Source organism: Monodelphis domestica, chromosome 4 (assembly GCF_027887165.1).
Source record: "Monodelphis domestica isolate mMonDom1 chromosome 4, mMonDom1.pri, whole genome shotgun sequence".
Lineage (NCBI taxonomy): Eukaryota > Metazoa > Chordata > Mammalia > Didelphimorphia > Didelphidae > Monodelphis > Monodelphis domestica.
The window spans coordinates 444712477-444740330 of record NC_077230.1 but is presented as its reverse complement, the minus strand read 5'-3'; the positions used below and the strand labels follow the sequence as shown (position 1 = coordinate 444740330).

Genomic DNA, 27854 nt, shown 5'->3' with positions numbered 1-27854 from the left:
AGGCAGAAGAATGGTAAGAGTCAGGCAATTGTGGGTAAGTGACTTGGCCAAGGTCACACAGCTAGGAAGTATCTGAGGCCAGACCTGACTCTTTGTCTGCTGAGCCACCTAGCTGCCTCCCTCTGTCACTATTGATTACGCATTAAGACTTCTTTCTTTGAAGGGAAACTCATTTTACCAATTCTGTTTTGTCTCAGGCTTATTCTTGTTTGGGGATCACTCCCAAATTCCATGTACCATATCACCCCCAGGGCTCAGGCTTAGTTGAGAGAATGAATAAAGATCTTAAGACTATGATTGGGAAATTGTGCACAGAGACTCACTTAAAATAGCCTGAAGTTCTCCCTCTGGCTCTCTTTTATCTTCAAAGTAGGCCCAGGGGAGATCTACACATCTCACCATTTGAAATGCTTTTTGGACATCCCCCTATACAGGCTAAGCCATTTTCTCCTGCATATACATCATGGTGGGGGGTGGGGGGGTGGGGGACACTCCTATTGCTTCCTATATATGTAGGACTTACAGATCAAATTTCGAGAACTCCATGAATCTAGAGCTGCTGTACAAGCAAAACCTATGGACTTATCGCTTATGACCTACACCCAGGAGACAAGATATATATTAAGAACTTCCAGTGCACTAGAGGAACTCAGCCTGCCTGGGAAGGTCTGTTCTAAGTCCTGTTAACCACTCCAACAGCTATCAAAATTGGAGAAAAGGACTCTTGGATTCATTGCTCACAAGTAAAACAGGCATCTTCTACTGACTCTGAACAACTATATCCTGTAATGCAATAGTTTTTTAATTTTTATTCCTCCTATGATTGGACCAGAGATAATACTATCATAAAAGTTCATAGACAAGTTAGACACAGTTTTGACTGACATATTGTCATAGAATGCTATAAGATTAAAAATCAATATCCAAATACTTCAAGTATTATATTCTTATAAGAATTTATTCATTAATAACTTGAAGAAAAAGGAAATGATAGCATTAGCAAAGAGAGAGTTGCCCAGACTGCCAAGAGTGGGCAAAGAGCCAGGAAGAGAGCACAGGAACAAGCATAAGCAAGAGAGAAGAGTTACAGAACTTATCTATACATGTAAAGATGCAAACGGGGACAAAGGGGAAAGGATTCTGGGAGATGAAGTCCAAAGGTACAAAATTTCTATTTACAATGGGAACTATGAATTTTTTATTTAAAAAATTTTTTATTATTTGTTTTTCCTTTTATTTGAAATGGGGTATTTGAATTTTCTTCTCTTATTTTTTGTACTTGAAGCACATGTAACCAGTATTAATGGTTTGTTGGGGTTTTTTTTATATATTGAAGGATAAGTTTAAAAGATCCATCAGGTAATGCACTGCTCTTTCCTAGAGTGGCCCATGCTTACATTTCTACTTCCTCTTTGGCAGAGTAACTTTCCTTCCCCTTCTTAGAGGTCAAATGCCAGGGAGCAGCTTGCTTCCCCTGCCATGTAGACAGGGAGTTTATAGGGTAGAAGCTCTCCTCAAGTAAAAGCCCTTTAGGAGGCTAATTATTGCCTAAAGGAAACACACCCAGCCTTCCAAGGCAAGCTTCAAGCAAGCACTCAGCTATTGGCAATGTAAGGGAAAAAGAGATGTGTACTTTCTGAAATAGAATATGTAAACTGAGGCAAATCTGTGGTGACACTATTACTTGTTGTAATGACTGAATGCTCTGGCACTTGAAATAGAATATTTAAACTGAGGGAAAACTATTACTACTTGAGATAGAGAACGGTAAACTGAGAGAAACTGTTTCTTCTTGAACTGACTGCTGTCCTCTAGCTTATGACTAGAGAGAGCTGCTAGAGGGGAACCACCCTAATGGATCTCCTAGTTACAATGGGGATAGATGAGAGACACTGCTAGTATAGGGAAATGCTGCCACACAGGGATACTGGCACACAGGGATGCTGGTACAGAGGACTGTTCTGGGATGCCAATTAAAATAAAATATTAGTTAAACTGAGGGAAACTATTTCTTCTTGAACTGACTGCTGTCCTCTGGCTTATGACTAGAGAGAGCTGCTAGAGGGGAACCTGAGACTGCTACACAAGGGAACTGCTACACTGGGATGCTGGTACACAGGGAACTACTCTGGGGTTTGCCTATTGATCCCTACTGATGGCTGATGGATCAATGTACTTCCTAACCTCCTTCCTTCCTCACTCCTTCCCTTTTCCAACCCTCTGCTCCCTGCCCCCCTTTACCTCCCAATTCTTCTTGAAGCCTTTGGCTTCTTCCCTCCCCCTTAAGTGAACTATAAAGATCTTCTTTTCTTTTCCTTTTTCAAGTAGGGGTTTATTGGGATAACAGGATGGGAAACTGAGGGAAATGGGATGAGGGTTTCCCTAATCTATAAAGGGAATTTGAGAGGGTTATAGAAATAGTCCAGTAACAAAGGTGAGAAGAGGAACAATTAGATAAATGGAGGACAACAGCTAAGATCTTCTTTCTTCTTTTACTACACCATCAAGGTCTTTCAGTTTCTCCTGGCCAGCTTAAACTCTGAGAGAGAGACAACCAACTCAAAAGCCAAGTTTCTCCTTCTCTCTCTGTGGCCAGAAAAACCCCAACTCTTGGTCAGTCAAAATCTCAGAGAGCGCAGGGGTCTCCCCTTGATCAGAAAGCCCCCCAAAACAAGCCAGTACAATCAGGGTCTTTAGCCAGTCTCAACTGCCAGAGAGAGAGTGACACTCCCAGCCCCTGCCCTTCATCAGCTCAACTGCCACTCCTGTGAACATTCCATTTTAGAATCTTCATCTTGATTGACAAAACATGTCCCCAGCTTAGTCTCTTGCATCTTGTCTTGTCCTTCAAAACCTTTCTCTCTTCATGCCTCTTCCACATTTCCCAGCCTTCAGAGATTGGCTCTGCAGCTGCAGCAGCAATAGGAGTAATGGCTCCATAAGGACCCCCTGGGGGTGGCAGGGTTGCCAGGAGGAGACTGGGACCACTCAGGGAGTTAGCAGTAGGAGGCATGATTGGCAGCAACAAATGGCAGCTCCAAATAGAGTCCCTCACTGGGTGGGTGGGGGGGAAGCTGTGGCAGGAGAAACATGGTTTCTTTTCAAACTAATCTTTCAAACTAATCAAACTAATCAGAATTAAAGGTTTTGAACCCCACTTCTGGTTGCCATAAATGTAAGATTTAAATTAATATCCAATATTTGAAGTTTTATATTTTTAAAGCTTATTATCTGACAAAATAGAACCATGTGACTAAGATTTTCTACTTGCTCAAAAATCCCCACTCCACCAAAACTGCCACAGGAAGGAAAGAGAGCTTGAGAGAGGGAACTACACCCAATTTATATCCTGTCTACCTTAGCACGTATCAACAGGAAGTAAGTAGGGTGTTGGGAAGTGTAGCTTTGTTGGGGACTGTAGTTTTTAGGGTAACAGATTCAAATGACACAGTCCTTTGAATGAATCTATCATGAGGAACAAGAGGGAGGTATATTTCTGTCCTTCTAGACTACCAGACACCTCCCTTCTCAACAGAGGGTATCAGAGGAGATGCTGGATCAGCCACTTCCCACGTGACAATATCTGAGGATCCAAACCTGTGAGGTTTAGGTGGGAGGGCTGAGAGGGGTGGGAATGAGGAGGCAGATGGATGGAGAATGGGGTTGAATCTTTTCTCTATAGAAATCGTTTAAGAAATTCTTACTTGCACCCAGACCAGAGATAAGGAAAATACAAAAGCCTAAGGAACATAAATACCAAAGTAAAGAAATTCCCTTTGCTCCAGCAGTTGAACTTCCAAAAGAGAATAGTGGGCATTGAGGGGACTTTTGGTTGGAAAAATTCCTAGTCTGGAGAGGGGGGTCTCAGGGCACAGAGTGACATCCAGCATCCAGGGCCAGGCACAGAGTGATTTGCTCTTATTTGTTGACTGAACTGGAGAAGAGAACAGATTGGGATGGCAAAAGAAGCCAAAACTATGACTGGGCTGGGAAGATTGAGTGGCAGAAATGTTATGAGAGTGGAGAGTGAAGTAATGATTTCCTGAGGCTTCCCTCCACCAGTGATTGAGAATATGTGGACACTAGGGAGCTCTGAAGAGTCTCAGGGAGCCAAGACTATAGGCAGGACTTGTGGGTCCATCCTTGTCTTCACAGTTTTGACAAACTTAAGAAAAGATATTATACCCTCAGGTTAAAATCCCTGGAGGAGGTGGAAGCAGGGAGGGAGGAAAAAAGACAGAGACTGAGATGGAGATATAAAGACAAGAGACCAAGATAAAGACAAAAGAGAAACAAAGATAGACCCTGACAGTGAGATAAAGACCAGAGACAAGGAAGGAGTTAAAGAGAAGGGACAGAGAAAGAAGAAAAAAGACCAGAGACAGAGAAAGAAACATAAACACAAAAGACAGAAAGATAGGAGACAAAGAGAAACATAGGAGATAAAGAGGAAAGAGAGGGGAAGATAAAGATGTAGAGGAAAGAAACAGAGAGTAAAGAGGAGAGGAAGAGAGGAGGATGGAAGAATGAGAGGGAGAAAGAGAGACTTCTAAATAAGGGGAAATTCTTAATACTGGTTTCAGAATGCACTGACGTCACTAAATGACCTGCTATTTGGAATCTAAACCAGGTGTTAGATGGGCAGGTAGGTAGCTCAGTGCTCTGGAAATCAATCAGGCAAAGAGGCAGGAGGTACTGGTTGAAATCTACCCTCAGACACTTCCTAGCTTTGCAACCCTGGGCAAGGTACTTAAACCCACTTGTCTAGCTCTTCCTGCCTTGAAGGTAAGGGTTATAAGATTAGTGGAGTAAAAGTATTATTTCTATAAACAATTTAGGATGTGATTGTTACGGGAAAGGTCAGAGCTGGATATAAACAAAATAGATACTGTTTGTATGCAGTAAACTTTATGTAGTTACTCTGTGTAAAATTGAGCTTGAAATTTTTTAGGATCAGATCCAGAGATCAGGAGGAGGATTTCTGGGGGCCCAGGGTTGGGGCTGGGGTCAGGCTGGATGAGTAATTGGGGTTGGGGCTGGAGGAAACAGTATCAGTAACACCAGATTCAGCAGCAAGGAACTGAGGAACATGGAATGAGGAACAGGAACATGAAAACAGCCAGGCCCATACGGAGGGCAAATGGGCAAAAAGCAGGGAAAGAAAAAAAAGGACTGTAGCTCCAAAGAGAGGGTGGGTGAAAAGTCTTGGCAGGAGAAACATGGCTTTAAAAAAATTATCTTGGCTATCTTAAAAAAATTTTTTTGAGAATTTTTCTCATCACTTCTGGTCACCAACTGTAAAATTTAAAAATTTAATCTCAAATAATAAAAATATTATATTTTATGAGGTTTAATTAAATGATCATTAGAAATCAAGGAATAAAGAGAGTACAAAATAAAAAAACCACTTGCCCATGGCTGGTTAGCCATTTTTCAAATATCCCCACCTTACCACCATCACAGCTGATTGCTACATCATGCCCAAAGAGAGGAAGAGTCTCAATGCCCACTCCCTTTATCCTCCGTCTACAGGAAGTACATAATGACAGGAAGTCAGTGGGTTCTTGGGATATGTAGTTCTTTTTTAGAGTAATGGATTTTTCAATTATACAAAATAGAGGGAAGAAATTAAGGAAATGAGGAGAAAGAAAGAGATAGCTGCTCTGGCCTGGTCTGAATCAGGCAGGAATTCAGATGTCCCAGCAGGGTGGGGTGGGGTACAGAGGATTAAATTTAACATGGTTTCCAGCCACGAGGCCTCCTCCAAGATAAAGGGCCTCTCCAGAGGCTAGTGTCTCCAAAAAAAGCCAAGGAAAAGGAGTCAGTCTTTTCACTCACCACATGGCAGTCCAAAGGGAAGCAGTCTGAGATCTCAAGCCTGAGCTCCTCCAAGGTGAAGATCTTCTCACAGGAAGTGACTGCAAAATTTAAAGGCAGTTCTTTGTGTCACTTCTTGTGTCTTATTGTGTACCAATGGTGGCTTAAATTTGGTTTTGGCCTGCCCAGGAGTCAGTCAGTTGGTTCTGATTTGTCACTTGCTAGCCCATGTGGGTCATAGACCTTATTCTCCTGCACTTAATCCTTAAGTGGGGGTGTCTACATTCCTGGTGGCTAAAATTCTAAAGAATAAGTAGGGTGGAGTAAATCTCAATTTCACAGTACTTTGACCAAGGTTGCAAAGCTAGAAAGTGTCTGAGGGCAGATTTCAACCAGGACCTCATGCCTCTTTGCCTGATTGACTGTCAATCCACTGAGCTACATAGCTGCCTATCTAATACCTGGTTTTGATTCCAAATAGGTGGGCACTTAGTGGCCTCAGTGCATTCTGAAACTGGTATTAAGAATTTCTAATTATTTATGCCCAAAGGGCTTTAAATGACTGCCTGCCCTTTGATCCAGCCATACCACTGCTGGGTTTGTACCCCAAAGTGATAATAAGGAAAAAGACTTGTAAAAAAATATTCATAGCTGCACTCTTTGTGGTGGCAAATAATTGGAAAATGAGGGGATGCCCTTCAATTGGGGAATGGCTGAACAAATTGTGGTATCCGTTGGTGATGGAATACTATTGTGCTAAAAGGAATAATGAACTGGAGGAATTCCACGTGAACTGGAACTATCTCCAGGAATTGATGCAGAGCAAAAGGAGCAGAACCAGGAGAACATTGTACACAGAGACTGATACACTGTGATACAAACAAATGTAATGGACTTCTCTACTAGTAGAAATGCAATGATCCAAGACATTTATGAGGGACTTGTGAGAAAAAACACTATCCACATCCAGAGGAAGAACTGTAGGAGTAGAAACACAGAAGAAAAACATGTGCTTGATCACATGGGTTGATGGGGATATGATTGGGGATGTAGACTCTAAATCATCACTCTATTGTAAATATCAATAATATGGAAATGGGTTTTGATCAATGATACATGTAAAACCCAGAGGAGTTGCTCATTGGCTACAGGAGAGGGGAGGGAGGAGAGGAGGGAAAGAACATGAATCATGTAACCATGTAAAAAAATTCTAAATAAATAAATAAATAAAAGAATTTCCAATTATTTAGAAAACTTTCCTTGTCTCTCCCTCCTCCCTTCCCCTCTATCCCCCATACCCCCCTCTCTCTTGTCTTTATCTTTGTTTCATTCCTCTGCCTCTTTCTCTTCCCCTCTTTCCTTTTTATCTTTGTCTCTTATCTTTCTCTTTCTCTCCTGTCTTTCTTTTATTTTTATCTCTCTTTCTCTGTTTCTAGTCTTTACCTCTGTCTTTTGTCTTTTTCTTCCTTTCTCTGTCTCATCTCTTTAACTCCTTCTCTGTCCAGGTGTTTATCTCTCTGTCTAGGTCTATCTCTCTCTCTCATTTGACTTTATCTCTGCCTCTTCTTTTTCTTTCTTTGTCTCAGTCTCTGTTTCTTCCTCCCTCCCTGCCTCCACCTCCTCCAAGGAATTTAGCCAGAGGGTAAAATATCTTTTCCTAAATTAATCAAAACTGAGCAGACAAGTATCCACCTGGGAGTCCTGCTTTTGGCTCCCTGAGACTCTGTGGTGCTCCCTAGTGCCCATTTCTCCTCTATCACTGGTGAAGGGAAGCCTCAAGAAATCATCACTTCACTCTCAGGACATTTCTACCTTCCCAGCCCAGGCCTGGTTTTGGCTTCCTTTGCCATCCCAGGCCTTTGTCTTCTCCAATTTAGCCAACAACAACAACAACTAAGGACAAATCACTCTGTTCCTGCCCCTGAATGCTGGATGTCAGTCTGTAATTTCCTCAATGATTTCTATGCAGAAAAAGTTGAACCCCATTGCCCATCTTCCACTATCTGCCTCCTCATTCCCACCCCCCTCAGCCCAACCTCATAGGTTTGGATCCTCAGAAACAGTCAGAGAGGAAGTGGCTGATCCAGGATCCCCATTGATGTCCTCTGCTGAGAGAGGAAAGGAAGTGGGCTGGTAGTCTTGAAGGCCAGGCATCCCTCTCCCTCCTGTTTCCTATGAGAAACACTCAGAGAACTTGAGTTCAGATTCTGACTTTGACATGTGTTTCTCTCTCCTTCAGCCTCAGTGTGTTCTGTGAAACAAGAGTCAGCTCAGGTGATATGAAGCATCCCTTCCAGGTCAATTCAATGACCCCAGGAGATGGCCAGAGTCCTCCCCCCCTCCCCCCAACAGAGAGAGAGAGAGAGAAGAATTTAGGGTTAGGGTTAGTCCTGGGTTCAAATTCTGTCTCTGCCTCTTCTTATTGCCCAAGTTAGAGTTGGCAGGGTGGCAGGCAGGCAGGATCCCACACATGAAACAAGCTTGGCTAAGTTAATGTTCTTTCACTAACATTTCATGGTTTTATTCACATAAAATGAGGGTCAATCCCTGGTGCTCTAGCAAGAGTAGGTTTGAGACCACATGACCTTCCTGTGAACCCCTGGAAGAGGAGGGACATGTGGATGGAATCAAGAAGATCTGAAGTGGAATCGCATCTGAAACACTTGGAGCTGTGTGACCCTGGAGAAGTCACTGCATCTCTGTTTTACTTTTCCCCTTCTGTAAAATGGAGCATCAACCCAGTAAGGTGCATGTGTTGAATCCCTGAGGGCCCCAGAAATGCTGGCTGTGATGATTTCCTTTCCTTTGGAATGAGGGATACAAAAATACTGCCTGAAACCCAGGGAGATGAGAGGCAGAGAGTAGCTAGAAGGAGGCTGTGGACAGAGGGCCAAGCTGGACAGGGCTGCTCAGGACCAGGAAGGGCCAGATGCCAAGAGGCCAAGGGCCTCCCCAGTGACCAGAGACCCCAGAGTTCGCTCAAGCAGTTTAACAGAGACTTTGAGGAGCTCATTATTCAGCCTCTCCCTGGAACACCCGGAGACACCCCAACTGGTGAAAGCCTGATGAGGAGACGGTCCAGGCAGCCCTCAGCCCTTGTCACACACAGGGGTACTCGGGAAGGTTCCCTCTCAGCCCTGAAAACCCTCTTTGCTCCCTTCACTCAGGCACCAAATTCTGTGGAAGAGGAAGAAGGTCTTTGGGATGCTTAAGGCAAAGGAAGGGCAACAAGCCGTAGACTAGACGGCACCTAGGAGCCGGGTCTGACAGAGAAATAGTCAGTGTTCCTAAGCGAAAGGAATCGGGGCTTTTCCGCTCCAGGGCCCTGCTATTAGGATCAATACGGCACCGGAACCATGCCTCCTCGGGCTCCTCAGTTTGGGCCTCCCTAAAATGAGGAGGTCGCGCTCAGGGGCTTCTTGGGTCCTTTCTCACCCTCAGTCTTTGTTCTCCTCAGAAACGCTTCCATGTTTCTTTTTAGAGCCGCCTTTTATATGACAGGAAGGAGGATCAAAGCTAAAAGTACCAGAAAGGAAAGGAAACTAAAAGGACCCGGCTGCAGCCAGGGAGACTGGGAACCCTTGGTGCGTGGCCCCTCCTCCACCAGGGCTCCAAAAATAGGGGACCAGGAAGTAAGACTCCATTTCCCAGAATGCCTCTGGCATGGCGTCCTCTAAACCTAGGCACTTCCATTGTAGAAGACTCCATTTCCCAGAATGCCTGGGTCCTGAAGTCACCCAAGTCTTGGCAATTCCCTCTGTGTAGTCACGGGGCATGCTGGGAATCTCTTGAGGGCCATCTCTGCTCCTGGAGTGCTCAGAAGTTTGGATTTTGGCTTTTGTCTTGAGAGGGTCGGGGAGGGCGTCAATGCAAAAGTTGCAGCTGGGGCTTCCGCAGTGGAGACTTTCTGCTCCCGAATTTCTGGGGAGACAGAAGACCCGGGTGGACCAGTTGCGGGTAACTGAGCCTGGAAGTTAAGGTGGAGGTTGGGGGAAGGGGGAAACTCGGTGCACGTGCAACCAGAGAGGCGGGGCAGGGGCGATTTATGGTGGGGGAGGGGGACATCTCCGTGTCTCTTCATCTCTTTAAGGAACCATAGAAAGGGGAGAACTACTGACGTGCCGATGCCAGGCGGCGCTCCTGTGTCTGGACCAGGAGCCGTGGCCGGGCTTTGCCCTCCCCCAGAGGAGGAATGGGCCCCAACTCCCTCCCCACCCCTCCATAACGGGACCCAGGAGGCTGCTAAGGGAGGGGCGTGCAGTCAGTCACTGAATAGGGGCGGGGCTGGCCCAGGCCCATGATTCTCCCCATCCCTACCTGATGCCCGTCTCCCCCTCCAGGGTCTCCCCTCCCCCTTTACCCAGTAACCTCTCCTAGGAATCTCCCTCAATCCACCCTGGGCTCCCAAAGCAGTTTCTGAATGGAATGAAGCCAAAGAGAGCAGCAGAGGGGGTGGGGCGGCTTCTTCCTGCTCTGTCCAAGGTCTTTTCCAAGCCTGAGGCTCCCTGTCCCCTCCTATGGAGAGAGTCTCCTCTGAGGTCAGGGGAAGGGCCCTGGGAGCTCCTCTGAGCCCTCCCCCTCTCTAATTTCTCACAGGTGTACAAGAGGAAGTCTGCCCACCTTGGGGCTGCCACCCCCTGAGGGACCACAGTCTGGGCCAAGCAGAGACCCTGGAGCCGGAGGGAATGGCCCCCGGGACTTGGAGGCCCCCTTCCCAGGTGAGTGCAGTCCAGCCCCAGCCCTGGCCAAGCTCCCCCCAGCTGGAATCCAGAACTCAGACCTCTCTTTCCCAGCCTCCAGGGGTGCCATCACTGCTTGCTGTCAGGGTGACCTCAAAGGACACCCACAATCCCCAACAGTGTTCTGGGGTTTCTTTAGGGCCTCCATACCTCCCACCTGGAAGAGGCAGCCCAAGTTTCAGACAGGCCCAAGTGCAGTCATTTATTCATCCACCCTCCAGTGTGACACCCTCCATCAGAGGGCGTTTGCAGGGTGTCCCACCATTCTAAGGATGGCCCAGGGACAGTCTCTGCTCCTGGATTCCAGGTTCTTGGGTATGGACAGGTCATTGAGGCCTGCCAGGGAGGCTTTGGAAGAAGTTTGGGGTAAGATCAGATGAGAGCACGGATAGAAAAAGGCTTATTTTTAGTAGAAGAAAAAAGATGGGAATTCCAGGGGAGGGCTAAAAGGTCTGCTTTTTAAATATTATTAAACTGTCAGGATCTTAGAGTGCACTTAACCTACAGAAACTTTAGGTCTTTCCTATTCGGATCATTTATCTTTAACCTAACAAGAGTATCTGTCCTGTTGCTTTCTCAATATTTTTCATTTTGGTTCCTTTATTTTTTTATTTTTTAACTTAAAAATGTTTATTTAAAAAATTTTTCCATTGTTATATGATTTGTATTCTCTCCCTTCCCTCCTCCTTCCCTTCTCCTGGAGCTGAAAGACAGTTTCACTGGGTTGTACATGTATTATTGATCAAAACCTATTTCCATATTATTCATATTTGTAATAGAGTGATCTTTTAAAAAGTTAATTAATTTTAAAGTTTTTTTCCATGTTTCCATGATTTATTTTCTTTCCTCCCCCTCCCCAGAGCCAATAATTTCACTAAGTTGTACAAATCTTGTCAATTGATACCTATTTCCATATTATTTATTTTTGCTATAGAGCAATTTTTAAGGCCTAAACACCAAATCACATCTCCATAAATACCTGTGATAAGTGATGTCATATGTTTCCCTTTTGCATTTCTACTCCCATAGCTCTTTCTCTCAGGGTAAATAGCATTGTTTTACACAAGTCCTTCAGGAGTGTCTTGGCTTGTTGCATTGCTACTAGTATCAAAGTCCATTACATTGGATTTTTCCAGTGTTTTACTTTCTGTGTACAGTGTTCTTCTGATTCTGCTCATTTCACTCTGCAGCAGTTCTCTGATGGTCTCCCAGTTTATATGGAAAGCCTCCAGATCATCAATCACAATAATATTCCATCACCATCATATACCAAAATTTGTTCAGCCATTCACCAAATTTTTGCCAACACAAAAAGCACAGCTCTAATTATTTTTTTACAAGTACTTTTCATTACCAAAGAGATAATTCTTTGGGATACAAACCCAGTCGTGTTATAGCTGGATCAGAGGGCTTACAGTCTTTTTTTTTAACCCTTACCTTCCATCTTGGAGTCAATTCTGTGTATTAGCTCCAAGCTAGAAGAGTGGTAAGGGCTAGGCAATGGGGGATAAGTGACTTGCCCAGGGTCATACAGCTGGGAAGTGTCTGAGGCCAGATTTGAGGCCAGTTCTCCCATCTCTAGGCCTGGTTTTCAGTCCACTGAGCTACCCATCTGCCCCTGGGCTTACAGTCTTTTAAAGCCCTTTGTGCATAATTCCACATTGCCTTCCAGAATGGAGGATCAATTAACAACTCCACCAACAATGTATTAGTGTCCCAATTTTACCATATCTCTTCCAACATTTATTATTTTTCTTTACTATCATATTGGCCAATCTGCTAGGTATGAGATAGTACCTCAGAATTGTTTTGATTTGTATATCTCTCTTTAGGAGAGATTTAGAACACTTTTTCAAGTGATTATTGATCATTTTGATTTATCTGATAACTGCCTGCTCATGTCCCTTGACCATTTGTCAATTGTGGAATGGGTTGATTTCTTGTACAGTTGGCTTCTTTCCTTATATATTTGGCAAATTAGACATTTGTTAGACACTTTTCTCATAAAATAGCTTTCCCAGTTTGATGCTTTTCTTGTAATTTTGGTTGCATTGGGTTTTGTTTTGTTTTTATAAAACCTTTTAAATTTAATATATAAAAGATGATTCATTTTACATTTTGTAATGTTCTCTATCTCTTAATTGGTCTTAAATTCCTTCCTTTCCCATAGATCTATCAGGTATACTGTTCTATGTTCTCCTAATTTATTTATGATTTCACTCTTTTAATATTTAAGTTTTTTGTCCATTTTGAATTTATCTTGATATAGGGTTTGACATGTTGATCTCAATCTAATTTTTCCCATATTGTTTTCCAGTTTTCCCAGGAGTTTTTGTCAAATAGTGAGTGCTTGTCCCAAAATCAAATCTTTGGGTTTATGGAACACTGGCTTACTGAGGTCATTTTCTCCAAGTCTATTCCATTGATCCTTCTTTTTCTTAGCCACTACCAGATTGTTTTGATTCTCACTGCTTCATGGTACAATTTAAGATCTGATACTGTTAGGCTACCATTCTTCACGTTTTTTTTTTCATTAGGTTTCTTGATCTTTTGTTCTTCCAAATGAACTTTGTTATAGTTTTTTTCTAATTCTATAAAAAAGTTTCTTGAAAACTTGAAAAAAGTTTGATAGGTTTAGCACTGAATATGTAAATTACTTTCATTAGGAATGTCATTTTTATTCTATTAGCTTGACCTACCCATGAGCAATTAAATTTTTCCAATTGTTTTGATCTCATTTTAGTTGTGTGAAAAGTGTTTTGTAGTTATTTTCATATAATTCCTGTGTTTGTCATGGTAAATAAATTCCCAAATATTTTATACTGTTTAGAGTGATTCAAAATGGAGTTTCTCTTTCTAATTCTTACTGCTAAGTGTTGTTGGAAATATATAGAAATGCTGATGATTTAATGTGGGTTTATTTTGAACGCCTGCTTTTAGCCCAGCTCTGGGGTGAATGGCAACCCAGTTATTGCCTGGGTGCTGTGAGCTTCAAGCCAACAGCCAGTTATTCTTCAGTCTGCATCTTAACTTCTTCTCTTGACCCTTGTTCCCCAGGTTTCCATTGTTGTAGGGCTAGGCTTAGATCCTTTGTTTTTCTCAAATAACCTTTTTGAAAATTAATGTTGAATTGTGATCTTTTTGTGGAATAAATTTCCTTTTAGCTTGGCCAAGGTCAAAGCTCCAGACTTACTGTGCTCTTCCCCTGAGTTTATGAAACTAGGGGGGAGCCTCCCCTTTATTGTTATGATAAATGGGATAAGGGTAGGACTGTCCAGCCATGGTAAACTTTGACCCAATTTGAGAGTGTCCTGGGCCAGCCACAAGGCTGGGCAAAGCTTGGACTGACACCTTCCTTGTATGGACAAGGACCTGCTTCTCTTGTGAAGAACTAAGGAGGAGGGAGTTAATAAAGTCTCCTAAGTCCCCCTGCTCAGTAGTTATTTATGAATCTGAGAATTAATCTGTTCCACTCCCATAAACCATGCAAATTTTTTCTTTTATATGTTTTAAAATAAAAAATATATTTTATACATAACATATGTATAGATAATAAGAAAGAAAGTAAAGTAATAAACTTGCTTATGAAATGTTATTTACCTTTTGAAGTCAGGTGAAGATGCTGACGGAAAAGGTATTCATTCCATGCACTATCGCTTAACATAACTTACTCTACACACATGCTACAACATTTAAATGCAAATTTGACCTTACACATTGGTTGTGATATGTAACTGTTGCTAAACTTAATTGCTATTTTTTTTACTTAATTATCATCATTTTCTTCATTGAATTTTGGTTGTTTTGCCACATTTTTCTCGATTTCACCTAGAGGCCATTTCAACAAAAAAAGAGGCCATGTTTCTTCCTCCCTTTCAGAACATTTCGATAATGTGTGAATCAAGTGTCCTTACATACCTCCAATGCAGGACCTGTTGCATCTTTTTCTGGGTGTGTCTTTTCAATAAGCTGTTTAATTTTTTTCCCAAATCCTCAACCTTTCCTTGATATCACTAATACTCATTACCTCATACAACTTGGGCTCCTCCCACAGGGGGTGTGGTTGAAATATCCACTCATGGGTTAAAGCAAAAAATCCTCATTGTGACTGCTGGTATCTCAAATTGCTCCTGACTTAAGGTGTTCATGTTTCGAGGTACCACCATATGTGTGTAGATAGATAGTAAGAGAGAGATAAAGAGAAGACACCAGTGCTAGAGGAATTACCTTTTTTTCCTTCTTTTGTATTGTAGAGAGGTTCAACTGACCACATTAAATGACCAATTGATTAATAAATTAATTTAAAATGAAGAAATTCTGTCTATTTTAGTCATTACAGTCAATGTCTTTCTTATGAATGAGCTCAGTCCCCAACCCCAGTTAATCAATGTTGTCTTTTTAAAAGATGAACACCCCCTCCTTTCCTCATCACATTTACTCTTCTTTAACTAAATATAAAATGATTGAATATTTTCTGGGAAGAAATGACATTCATCATAAAGCAAAAACAGGATGTTTTGGCACATCATACCCAGTATTTTGCCAAACTCTCAATATAACAACAAAAGCCTGTTCTTCACTTAGCTAGAATCAGAATCTGATCCCATATAACTTTGGAGTCCTCTTTATGCTTTCAGCTAGATAAGAGTCTTTCAGACTTTTAGGAAATTAAGTATAGAATTCCTTTTTCATTGTTTTCTACTTATTAATCATTGGTAACATTTTGCCCCAGTATACCCAGTAATTGTTTATTTCTCACAAACTTAAAAAAAAAAAGGTTCTTACTAGATGAATTCTGACAGTTGTGATGAGGAGGGATCATCTCTCTTTTCCACAGAATCTCCTGCCTCCCTCAGAGAGCACATACCTTCTCCCTAATTCCATAGGGAAAAGCATTTCAGAGTGAGACACTTCTACAGTCTTTACTCTTCCAACATGATTCTCACTTCAGACACAAAATGTCTTTGTCACTATTCCATTGGGCTCTGAATGACTGGTCTCCAGAGCTGGCTCTGACACTCTTTCAAGGGAAGAGTTTGGGGTGAGTCCCTTGTGTGCTTCATTTTCTTTAAGTTAGTTGATAAGACCTGGATTGGATGAATTCTGAAGGCTCAGCTCTAAATCTTGTGACTTTTGCTGTTTTAGGGGTCAATAACATTCAAGGATGTGACTGTGGACTTCACCCAGGAGGAGTGGTACCTATTGGACCATGCTCAGAAAAAGCTGTACAGGGAGGTCATGCTGGAGAATGTGCAAAATCTGATCTTTGTGGGTAAGAACTATTTCCTCTGTTAACTGAATCTGCTATTAAGGGCATGTCTTCATTCCATGCCAAAAGTACAGGATTTTAAGCTTTTGTCAGTGATTTATAAAGCAAAAGTGCTTATCTCTGCACAAGGTTCTCCTCCTGCCTGGGTTTATTTATTTATTTATTTTAATCTTTGAATTCTTTGATGGGAAGCTGGGACTTTCCTTTTTTGCTCCTGATATTGTCTCTCTTCTATTTCAGGTAGCTTCAGGTGAAAACTTAAAACAGTGTTACAGATTTACATTCCTGAAGCTAATCCCAAAAGTCATCTAGTCAACCTTCTGATTAGACCTAAATTTTGTGTGTGAATTCTCTGTTAATACCAAGGCAGGTTTTCCTTGTAGATGGCCATTGAAGGGGACACTATACCTGCCAAGGCAGCCCCTTCCCATGTGGGATGAGTGGTATTTAGAAAGGATTTTTTTGTTAAGAAGCATTAATGGGAGTAGCAGTACCAAAGAAAGCAGCAGACCAGAAGTGTATAGTTGGAAAATCTTGAACTCCAGCACTGTGTTCCCCAGAAATCTTTCTCAAAGCCTTAAAAAATTTTTTTTAGATTTCTATCCCTACGTGGTAAGCCATATTGTGAGAATTAAAATTAATATACTGTAACTCAAGTATTATATTTATACGACCTATTAATAACAACTTGAAATAAAAAGCTAGAGTAAACCTGCCTAACTTGACCACAAGAGAAGAAGCGAAAGGAAGAGTTACTACACAAAGGTGAGGATGCACGGAAAGGGATACTGGGTAATGAAAAAGAATTCTGGGGAACATAATTTGGGGTTCAAGGTTTTCCAACTGTATAGAAGTCAAAGCTGGAAATACCCTGAAAATCTCAAATGAACCTTAAAAGAATGTTTCTAGAATTCTAGAATCACAGATTAAGCAGGGTTCAGAGTAAGGTGAGGCTCCTGAGGAAAAGAACTTGAAAAATAGGCAGAAAGCGTCTATTTCTGAGGACATAGAGGAATTGGATATAAAATTGGGCAAAGATGGGTGCAGAAAATCCACCCCCTACATAATGTTACATATTCTGTACCTGGGCAGAAGGCAACTTAAAGACCCCAGACTCTTATTAAGCCTTCATTACTACCTCCCACACTTATCCCTTAAAGATAAGGATACAGAGAATATAGGGAAGGGGATGGAGGAGAAACTATTGGACTTCAACTCAAATAAGAAAAGCAGGAGTAGCAATTATCTCAGACAAAACTAGAGCAAAAATAGATCTGAGTAGAAGAGATAAGGTTGATAATTACATCTTGATTAAAAAAGGTAGTTTAGATAATTAGACCATATTAGTTCATGACATATATACACCAAGTGATATAGCCTGCAGATTTTTTAAATAGAAACTTATAATTTTAGTGTTGTGACTTGAAAAAATCTAAATTAATTTGGTCACCAGGGAATATTCCCAAATAATAAAATATCCAAGTCAGCTGGAAATTATGGTGATTTAATTAATATAGAGAGGAGGAATTAAGGAAAAGAGAGAGAGCGAAAAGAGTTATTTTAAACTGCTCAGGCTCAGGCTGAGCCAGGCAGTAGTTAAAGGCCTCGGCCAAAGTGGCCTCCCTGAGCCCAAGGGAAAGGGAGTCAGTTTTATCACTCATCAAGAGACCGTCTCAGGCTGAGTTCCAGTCCTCAACTGAAATCAATTTTCCTGAACTGACTTTTCTAGCCTCCTTTTAAAGAAATTTTCTCTTATGTCACCTTTTGTAAGTTACTTGACCTTTTTTGTGATTAATTTAACCTTTATAGGTACTTAATACTTTTTTTGTATTAGATCTAAAAATAGACTTAGCTTAAGTTCTAGCTTCACTATAAGGTATGAGTTAAGTACCTTCATTGTTCAATCAGGAGTTTACAACTTTATCTTCCCCTAAAGTATGTCTAATTAGGGTGAAGTAATTTCCAAGTTTACAAACTAAAGGAGAATAAGTAGGAAATTGCTAATAAAACTATACTGGCAGGGGATCTCAACCTTCTTTTATCAGAACATTCACCAAAAAATAAACAAGAAAGGATTAAAAGAAGTATATGAAATTTTAGGAAAGTTACATTTAATAGATACATGGAGCAAACACAAAAAGGAAAAGGAAAATATCTTCTTTTCAGGTGCACGTGGAAAATAAACAAAAGTCCATGTACCAGGGTATAAAATCTTCACAATGAAATACAAAAATCAGAAGTAATAAATGCAAACATTTCAGATCATAATGCAATAAAATTATTGTCAATAAGAATTAATGGAAAGAATTAAAATTAATTGGAAACTGAATAATCTAATTGGTCAAAAGGGGTGGGTCAACAAACATGATGGAAACAATCAATGATGTCATGAAAGGAATGACAGTGAGGAGACAACATATCAAGTTGTGGAATGTAACCAAAGCAGTACTTCGGGGGAAATTTATATCTGTGAATACTTATGTTAATAAAATAGAGGGGGGAAATAAAAAAAAATCCAAATAAAGACTAAATTGGAAATCCAAAAAATCAAAGGAAAAATTAATAAAATAGAAAGTAAAAGAACTATTGAATAAATAAGACTAGGAGTTTGTTTTCAAAGAAAAAAGGGCAAATAAAATAGAGCATTAATCTAACAAACAAAACCAATGTAACCAAGATTAGGAGGGGAAACAACAAACCAGGAAATACTGTTTTATAACAGATTTATCTGATCTTATTTTTGAAACATATAAAGATCTAGTTCAATTTTATTCCAGAATGCAAGTCATTCCCTAGTTGACAAATGGTCATAGGTGGGCAGTTTTTAGATGAAGAAATCAAAGCTGTCAATAATCATATGAAGAAGTGTTGTAAATGTCTGTTGATTAGCTAAGTCAATTAAAAGAACTCTGAAGGATCACCTCACCCCTAACCGATTGACCAATATGACAGTAAAGAGAAATGACACAGATTGGAGGGGATGTGGCAAAATTGGCACACTTAATACCTTGCTATTGAATTCGTGAACTGATCCATCCTTTCTGTAGAGCATTTTGGGATGACTCCCAAAGGGCTACAAAACAATGGGTAGCTTTTGATCCAGTAATACCACTACTAGGTCTGTGCCCCAAAGAGATCAGAAAAAAAGGGAAAGGACCTACTTGTAGGAAAATATTTGTAATTTCTCTTTTAGTGGTAGCAAAGAATTGGAAATGAAGGGATGTCTGAGTTGACGAATGGCTAAACAAATTGTCATATATGTGGGTGATGGAATACTATTGTCTTGTAAATAATGACAAACAGGATAATTTCAGAAAGTGCTGGAATGACCCCCATCAACTGATGCAGAAGGAAATAAAAAGAACCATGAGAACATTATACACTATAACAGTAATGTTATGGAATGTTCAACTATGACAACTTTGGCTACTCAGCAATACAATGATCCAGTACAATTCTGAGGGACTTATGACAAAGAATGCCTCCGGAGAAATAGTTGGAATGCAGATGAAAGCATATAATTTTTCACTTTTGGGGGGTTTTGTTTTGAGGTTGTGGTTTTATATGATTATTCACTTCTAAAAATAAATAATATAGAAATAAAACTTAAAGAGATATATGAAACTATAGCTCATAGCCCCTAATTCTGCCTAGTCTAGCAAGTTTATCCTTCTTCCTCTTTCATTCTTCCCTCAAATTCCAGACCTGGTGATAGAAATGTAACAGAAGGCAATAAGCATTTTAAAAATACCTGTTCTGTGTCCTCTATTAGGTAAAGGAGTTCATAATTATCATTAATTTCACAAAATGCCTGTGAGTTTGATAGTCTTATTGTTCTCAATTCATTGTTGGGGCAACTGAAGTAACAGGTTAAATAACTTAACCCAGGGCATCAACTTGCCATCTCTCTCAGGCTGGATTAAATTTGTTTTCTGACTCCAAGTTCTGATCTCTTCACTATCAGCTGCCTTTAATTTCTAGATAACAGGGGTTGTAGAATGTGCCTATCTTTCTATTACAAGAGATAAATCAAGATGGACTTTTCTGATTGCAAATGTGTTACATGATCTCTGCCCTGCAGTAAATGTCCAAACAATGAATACAACAGAAACCATTCTATAGGCCTTGTTTGCATGCCCCCTTTACATTAAGAGGACCAAATTTTAATTTTTTTTCTCCTGATCCATTCATTCTTTCTTATGCCCAGGGCTTTCAGTTCCAAGAACAAATTTTATATCCTGTTTTCAGTGAGGGGAATCACAATGTCTGCTAGAGAAAAAAGGCCTAAAGATAACCTATCAAGGGGAGTGAGGTGAAAGCAGGTGTATAAGGACTGTTACCCCAAAAGACTTATCAGTTGTAGTGAAGGGAGAGTTAGACTTGGGGGCTCACAGACCAACCCTGAATTATACTGTTCATTTCCTGGGAGATGCATGATGGACTCAGTATATAGTAGGAGACATATATGGTAGATTATAAAATAAGATGAATTTCTGCTCTGAATGGCATAATATCTTTGTAGAGAAAAGAAGAAAACTTATATTGCACTTTGAAATTGCTGCATGTAAGTTAAATAGAATGAAGTTGTTCCTCAGCTTAGCATATACAATTTACCAAGAATGGCCATGTGATAGTGCATTCAGATTGATGGGAATGAAATATCTGGAAGGTTACCTGAGATTGACAAAATTATAAGATTATTCAATGAGTGACTTTAAAAGGAAAGACAGAAAGGACAATGAACAAAGATAGTTTCAATACTGTAGACATAGCATGCTTAGGCACAGGGTTTGAGTTGTAGTCTATTTGCAGGGAAGTTGGTCAAGTCATTCCTCCATTCTTTACTTATGACATGAGTTGCAAAGTATGATGAGATTCTTGGGCCTGCCTTTCATGGGTCTGTTGTGAGGTTTCATTTTTATTGTATGTGCATGTATTTCTTTTCTTTTTTTTTTTAAACCCTTACCTTCTGTCTTGGAATCAATACTGTATATTGGTTCCAAGGCAGAAGAGTGGTAAGGGCTAGGCAATGGAGGTCAAGTGATTTGCCCAGGGTCACACAGCTGGGAAGTGTCTGAGGCCAGATTTGAACCTAGGACCTCCCATCTCTAGGCCTGGCTCTCAATCCACTGAGCTACCCAGCTGCCCTCGTATGTATTTCTAAAATCTTCCACCTTGCAGTTATGTCCAAATGGTGTATCCAAGGTCTGGTTTTGCTCATTTAAATTTGAAAACTCCTTTTGACCTTTGGAAATAGAATAAAAATCAGTTTATTTACTGTTGTTAGAGGAAAGTACTTATATTCTCTCTGTGTGTGTCCCCTTTTGTTTTGTGTTAATATCATTATTTTTTCTTCAGAGGCAGAGACTAATTTTGAAGCGGAGATGTCTATAAAAAAGCTGAACTTTTTTATAGAAGGATATGGCCCTCCAAAAGCCATGAATAAAGGTCCCTGTGACTCCATTTTGAGAGAAATATGTGACTCTAATATCTTAAAGGTAAATAAAAATCCAAAGAGTGACTATAAATTTGATGAAGTCGAACATTCAGTCCTAAATCAGTATGGGAAATTGACCTCAGGAAATGACTGTTGTCTGGATAGTGAATACACCAAATGCTTTCCTGAAAAAGTAGGATTTAATCAGTTACATGAAAAGCCTCCTGACATGCCCATATATCAAGATAACCTAGGGAGAATGACCTATGACTCAAGTTTAGACCTCACAATACGTCCAAAAAGTAAACGTGTAGAGACTCTTTCTGTGAGTAATAAAGGTGGGAGACCTTTCGGTCAGAATTCTGAGTTTGGTTCATATCAAATATTACATTCTGGGGAGAGACCATATCAATGTAAAAAATGTGGAAAGGCTTTCACACAGAGGGGTCATCTTGTTACACATCAGAGAATCCACACTAGAGAGAAACTTTATGATTGTACACAGTATGGAAAGGTTTTCACAGAGAATAGCTCTCTTGTGAGGCATCAGAGAATTCACACTGGAAAGAAACCTTATGAATGTACACAGTGTGGTAAGGCTTTCATACACAGGATGAGTCTTGCTACACATCAGAGGCTCCACACTGGGAAGAAACTTTATGAATGTACAGAATGTGGAAAGATTTTCACAAAGAGGGGAGATCTTGTTAGACATCAGAGAATCCACACTGGAGAGAAACCTTATGAATGTAAACAGTGTGGAAAGGCTTTCGCAGAGAGGGGTAGGCTTGCTGTACATCAAAGAATCCACACTGGAGAGAAACCTTATGAATGTACACAGTGTGGAAAGGTTTTCACACAGAGAGGTAATCTTGCTAAACATCAACGAATCCACTCTGGAGAGAAACCTTATGAATGTACACAGTGTGGAAAGGCTTTCGCAGAGAGGGACAATCTTGCTGCACATCAAAGAATCCACACTGGAGAGAAACCTTATAAATGTACACAGTGTGGAAAGGCTTTCACACGGAGGGACAATCTTGTTGCACATCAGAGAATCCACTCTGGAGAGAAACCTTATGAATGTACACAGTGTGGAAAGGCTTTCACACGGAGGGACAATCTTGCTGCACATCAGAGAATGCACACTGGAGAGAAACCTTATGAATGTGCACAGTGTGGAAAGGCTTTCACACAGAGGAGTAATTTTGTTATACATCAGAGAATCCATACTGGAGAGAAACCTTATGAATGTACACAGTGTGGAAAGGCTTTCACACGGAGGGACAATCTTGCTGCACACCAGAGGATTCACACTGGAGAAAAACCTTATGAATGTAAACAGTGTGGAAAGGCTTTCACAGAGAGTAGCTCTCTTGCTCTACATCATAGAATCCACTCTGGAGAGAAACCTTATGAATGTACACAATGTGGGAAGGCTTTCACACAGGGGAGTAAGCTTGCTGCACATCAGAGAATCCACACTGGAGAGAAACTTTATGAATGTACACAGTGTGGAAAGGCTTTCATACACAGGGTGAATCTTACAGCACATCAAAAGATCCACACTGGAGAGAAACCTTATGAATGTAAACAGTGTGGAAAGGCTTTCATATATAGGGTGAATCTTACTGCACACCAGAGGATCCACACTGGAGAAAAACCTTATGAATGTAAACAGTGTGGAAAGGCTTTCACAAAGAGTAGTTCTCTTGCTGTACATCATAGAATCCACACTGGAGAGAAACCTTATGAATGTACACAATGTGGGAAGGCTTTCACACAGGGGAGTAAGCTTGCTGCACATCAGAGAATCCACACTGGAGAAAAACCTTATGAATGTACAAAGTGTGGAAAGTCTTTCATACACAGGGTGAGTCTTGCTGCACATCAGAGGATCCACACTGGAGAGAAACCTCATAAGTGAGACTGAACTTATAGTTACCACTCTTATTTAACATTTGAGGATTTACACTAGTGAGAGACTTTAGGAATATGATCATTGTGGTAAGGCCTTCAGGCAACAATCATCTCTTATTCCCAAGCGAGAATTCCTTTTGGATAGAAGTCTTACTCCTATCATGAATGAAGAAAGACATTGAAATGGAGAGTCCAGAGCTTGTTCAGTGTGAGAAAATGTCTTCTGAACAATACCAACAAAACCTAATGACTATGTTCAATTTTCTGTTTTTCCCTCATGAGGGTGATCACTCTCATTTGGAGAAGTGCAAATGTTAACAAGTCTGAGGGACCAGCCCACATCTATTAGTTTGGTTATTATGACAGAAAAGGAAACTGACAAACCTTGGAGGAGATGTGAGAAGATTGAAAAAAGAATGACCTTTTGGGGTTGTGAACTATCTCAACCATTCTGGAGAAGGAAATACGTCAAAAAGGCATTAAACAACAAAAAGGAAAAAGACCCTATATGTATAAAAATTATAAAATACATAAAGATGCTCTTTTTGGGGTGACAAAAGTATTGGAAATTAAGAGGAAACTCATCAATTAGGAAATGGCTAAGCAAATGATGGCATATGATTGTAATAGAATCCTATTAGTTTATCATTAATTAGGAGAAGGTGGATTTCAGAAAAACCTGGAAAGATTTGAGAACTTATGCAGACTTAATTTAATATAATCAAAATTATTCATTCCACATTATGTAATGTTCCCTGTCTCTTGTTTGGTTTTAAATTTCCTTCCTTTCCCATAGATCTTACAGGTATACTATTTTACCTTCCTTTAATTTACTTATAATATCACTCTATTAAATCCCCCTTTCCATTGTGTTGCTAACACCTGAGTGTTTGCTGCTGCCTTGGAAGCTTGGGTGTTTCTTTTAGGCAACAGTTAGCCTCCTAAAGGCTTTTACCTGAGGAGATGCTTCCACCCTTTTAACTCCCTGCCGCCATAACTAGGAAGAACAATCAAGGAGAGCAGCAGTCTATGGCCTCATGACAAGGACAAGGAAGCAAGTGGCTCCCTGGTGTTTTTATTCCTGGGGGACAGGGGAAGTGAAGTTACTCTTCCAAACCTCTTTAACTTTAACCAGTGCATACTGGAGCGCTACCTATGGACAGAAAGTAGAATTGCAAGTATGACCTACTCTGAAAAAGAGGCTTATCAAAGGTTTAGGATGTCATTTCCTTCTATTCCTGGGTGCACTGGTTCTTGTGATTAGCTTGTCTGAGATTTAGGGGAGAGATTCATCTCCCTGCACCCCCTTACCATTTTGGCCTGCCCAGTCTCTGCAATACATCCAATATAGGGTTAGCCTACACAATGCCTAGTGTGGGTATGGGGACCCCCAATAGTGTGACCAAAGGAATCCAAATGGATGATGATACTGGGGAGGGGACGGCACCTTAAAGAGTCGAGGTGAATTTGCTACTACATTGCTCCCTTGATATTAACTGTTTCAGTTTGTTTCCCTCCAAATAGTGAAGAAGTCTCTATAATGCAGCTATTGGAATTGGAGAAAAGAACTCTTGAATTCAGTTCCTATATCTTGTCACATATGTTGTATTTGCTGATTGTTTAAGATTTAATTTTGGTTTAAAGTTCATATATCGATCTAATCTATAATGTTCTATTTCACTATGCCATTTTCAGCTACTGTGTTTTGGCCATTAGCTATATGTGCTGTTACATTGTTTTTATTTGTAGCTCCCCATATTGTGAAATTAGAATCTGTTACCCAAAAAAACTATGTTTCCCATAACTCCACTCACTTCCTGTCATGACGTGCTGATGTAGACAGGATAAATTGGGTCGAGTTCCAGGTCTAGCCTTCTTGTCCTTCCTATCAGTGGTGTTGGCAGAGTGCACTTTTTTGAACAGGTAGAAAACTTAGTCATATGGTTCTATTTTGTTGGATAATAAACTTTATGAAAAATACTTTAAGTATTGGACATTAATTTAACTCTTACATTTATGGTGACCAGAAGTGGGGTTCAGAAACCCTCAATTCTCTGAGTAGATTAGTTTTAAAAGAAACCATGTTTCTCCTGCCACAGCTTTTTGCCATCCCCACTTCCATCCCCAGGTGAACTCTCTTTTAAGCTTTGACCTGTTGCTGGCAATCCTGCCTCTTGCTGCTAACTCCCTGGGTGGTCCCAGCCACCTGCTTCTACCACTCCTGATCTTCCTACTGCTGCTGTTGCTGCTGCTATTGATTAGAACCACTCTCTGGAGACTTGGAAAGTATAAAATCCCTCTTTTGCTTACATTGCCAACAACTGAATGCTTGCCCGCTGCTTGCTTTGGAAGCCCGGGTTTGTTTCCCTTAGGCAATCTTTCTTAACTCCCTGTCTACGTGGCAGGGGAAGCAAGCTTCTCCCTGGCGTCTTTACCCCTGGGGGAAGGGGAAGGAAAGTTACTCTTCCAAACAGGAAGTAGAATTGTAAGCATGGCTCACTATGAAATAGTGGTCTATTACCTATCTCGAACAGCTCCTGGTTTTAGGATGTCTTTTCTTCCTTCCATTCCTGGGTACAATGGTTCTTGAGATTAGCTTGTCTGAGATTTAGGGGAGAGAATCATCTCCCTATATCCCCTTGCCATTCTGGCCTGCCCAGTCTCTACTGTTAAGATTAAAATTAGCTTTACTGTTAGGACTATTATAATTTTAGAGGTTTATTAAAGATTAAGAAATAAAGAAAATACAAAATAAGAAAGCACGTGTCTAGGCCAGAGAGCCCATTCACAACCACTCACTCTACATCTTGCCTGCCTGGAAGAGAATCGCCCGTCCCTAGAAGTGGAAGCCGAGAGAGCAAGAAGAAGGCAGAGTCAGTTTAAAAATAATTTCTGTTCTTGGCCCAGGTGTGAATTCAGGTGAGGTTACAAAGCATTCTGGGAAGTGGCCAAGGACTTCTGGGGATTGAAGTCCAGGGTTCAAATCTCCATTTTTACACTATAATACAACCAATATGGGATTCCTCCACACTATGTTCAGAGTGGAATTCTCCCTTACTATGGGAGATCCCAGAGATGTATCAAAAGGATCCTAAAGCTTCCTCAGAGGGGAGAGAGAAGCTTTAAGGTAGGAAGATAGAGAAAGGATAGAAGTTTTAGATACCATGAGGGGGATGACGGAGTTGAAGTAGAGATATGAGGTGGCAGAAATGAAGTCTTTATTGATTACCAATAAGCCACAGCCAAGCTCTGATCAAAGGACCCTTCCGAAGGTTTTTACCAGTCCAGAGATCCAGATTCAATACCACACAGGTCAGAGAAATGATAGAGAAAGATTAGAAATGGAGCCTGGCCCAAGGCCAGGCCCCAGCGAGGACAGCCATCAGTGCGAGCTGGAAGGGAGGAAGAGCAGAAGAGAGAAAGGTGTAGCTGGCTGGGCCCTATTTAATCTCTTTGATATGCAAATATACACAGTACATAGGGATGATCATCATTGGTTAATGACAAGGTATAGGTGTGGTTTCTCTTAACCAGGTGAGCACAAAGAAACCTGTGTTCCCACCTAACCTGGGGGAAGTTGGGGTCAAGGGTCAGAGGCTTTCCTAGCCACGTGCAATACTGAGCATGCTCAATACTGAGCATGCTCTCTTCTAAGGCAATCTGTACATACCAACTGTTCCCCTTGCCCATAGCTAGGGGTGGACTGCTACAGATCCTAAATGGATAATGATACTGGGAAAGGAAAAGCATCTTAAAGAGTCTGGAGATGGATTTTTTAAAAGCCTTTTCAGACTGTGGGAACCTTTATACCCCTGCTATATCACAGTTGTAGTCTGGGGAAATGGAGACTGCAAAGCACCCAGAAAACAAGGCACCCATGGAACCCCCTCTATATGACTTCTCCCTTTAACTTCCCTTACTAATGGAATTGTTATGATTATTGTTCTCTCCCCAATATAGGAGAAATCATATGAGAGCAAATACTTATAGTTCTAACACATATATGTCCCACTTTAACCTCATTACAATAGTACCCCCAAAAGATTACATTCACAGAATTAAAACCCAAAGATCACTACCCATTACCCCTCCTTTCTCTTAGCAGAGGTAGATTCACAGGCCCCACACCATTTCAGGCCAAGCATGACACATACATTAATCATTCCTCTGAAACACAAGTTACAGACACATTTTGCTGGCTCATTATGTTTACCATAACCAGGCAACTTTGCCAGGTGCTTGAATCAAACAATAGAAAAATGCAACTTGGAAATTGAGGAAAATTACAATTGTGGTCTGCCTTAAGTTGCCCTCTAACCCCAAACCTAGCTGCAAAATGTTTTGTTACCTATCTCCTAAAATGGTGATTGATTGTGAAAGCATGTCAAAAGTAACAATGATTCTCCTAGCTGGCCATCCCATAGGTCAGGGGGAACAATCTCCAGATCACCCTGTTTATATCATTCATCTATTTCTGTTTTAGCAACAATGTTTCATTGACTATATCCTTAGGCTTTGTATTTGTTTTTAGGTTCTATGGAAACATGTATGTTAAGAAATGATTGTGTGCCAGAAAAGTATGTACTCACTGAACCTATAACATAAACAGAAACCCTATACATGACAGAAAATTGTGTGATACCTAAACACAGAAATGAACATACAATGTCTC

General features: G+C 40.8%; 1 protein-coding gene across 1 annotated transcript; it reads left to right on the top strand.

The window, feature by feature from the left end:
• The first annotated feature begins 9496 nt into the window (after positions 1-9496).
• On the top strand, positions 9497-25162 carry LOC100619999 (zinc finger protein 260-like). The gene is made up of 4 exons (XM_007492628.3): positions 9497-9774; positions 10414-10535; positions 15702-15828; positions 21184-25162. Exons 2-4 carry the CDS (start codon positions 10503-10505, stop codon positions 23187-23189), a joined length of 2166 nt encoding a protein of 721 aa, XP_007492690.1. The 5' UTR covers positions 9497-9774; positions 10414-10502; the 3' UTR covers positions 23190-25162.
• Positions 25163-27854: the final 2692 nt, after the last annotated feature.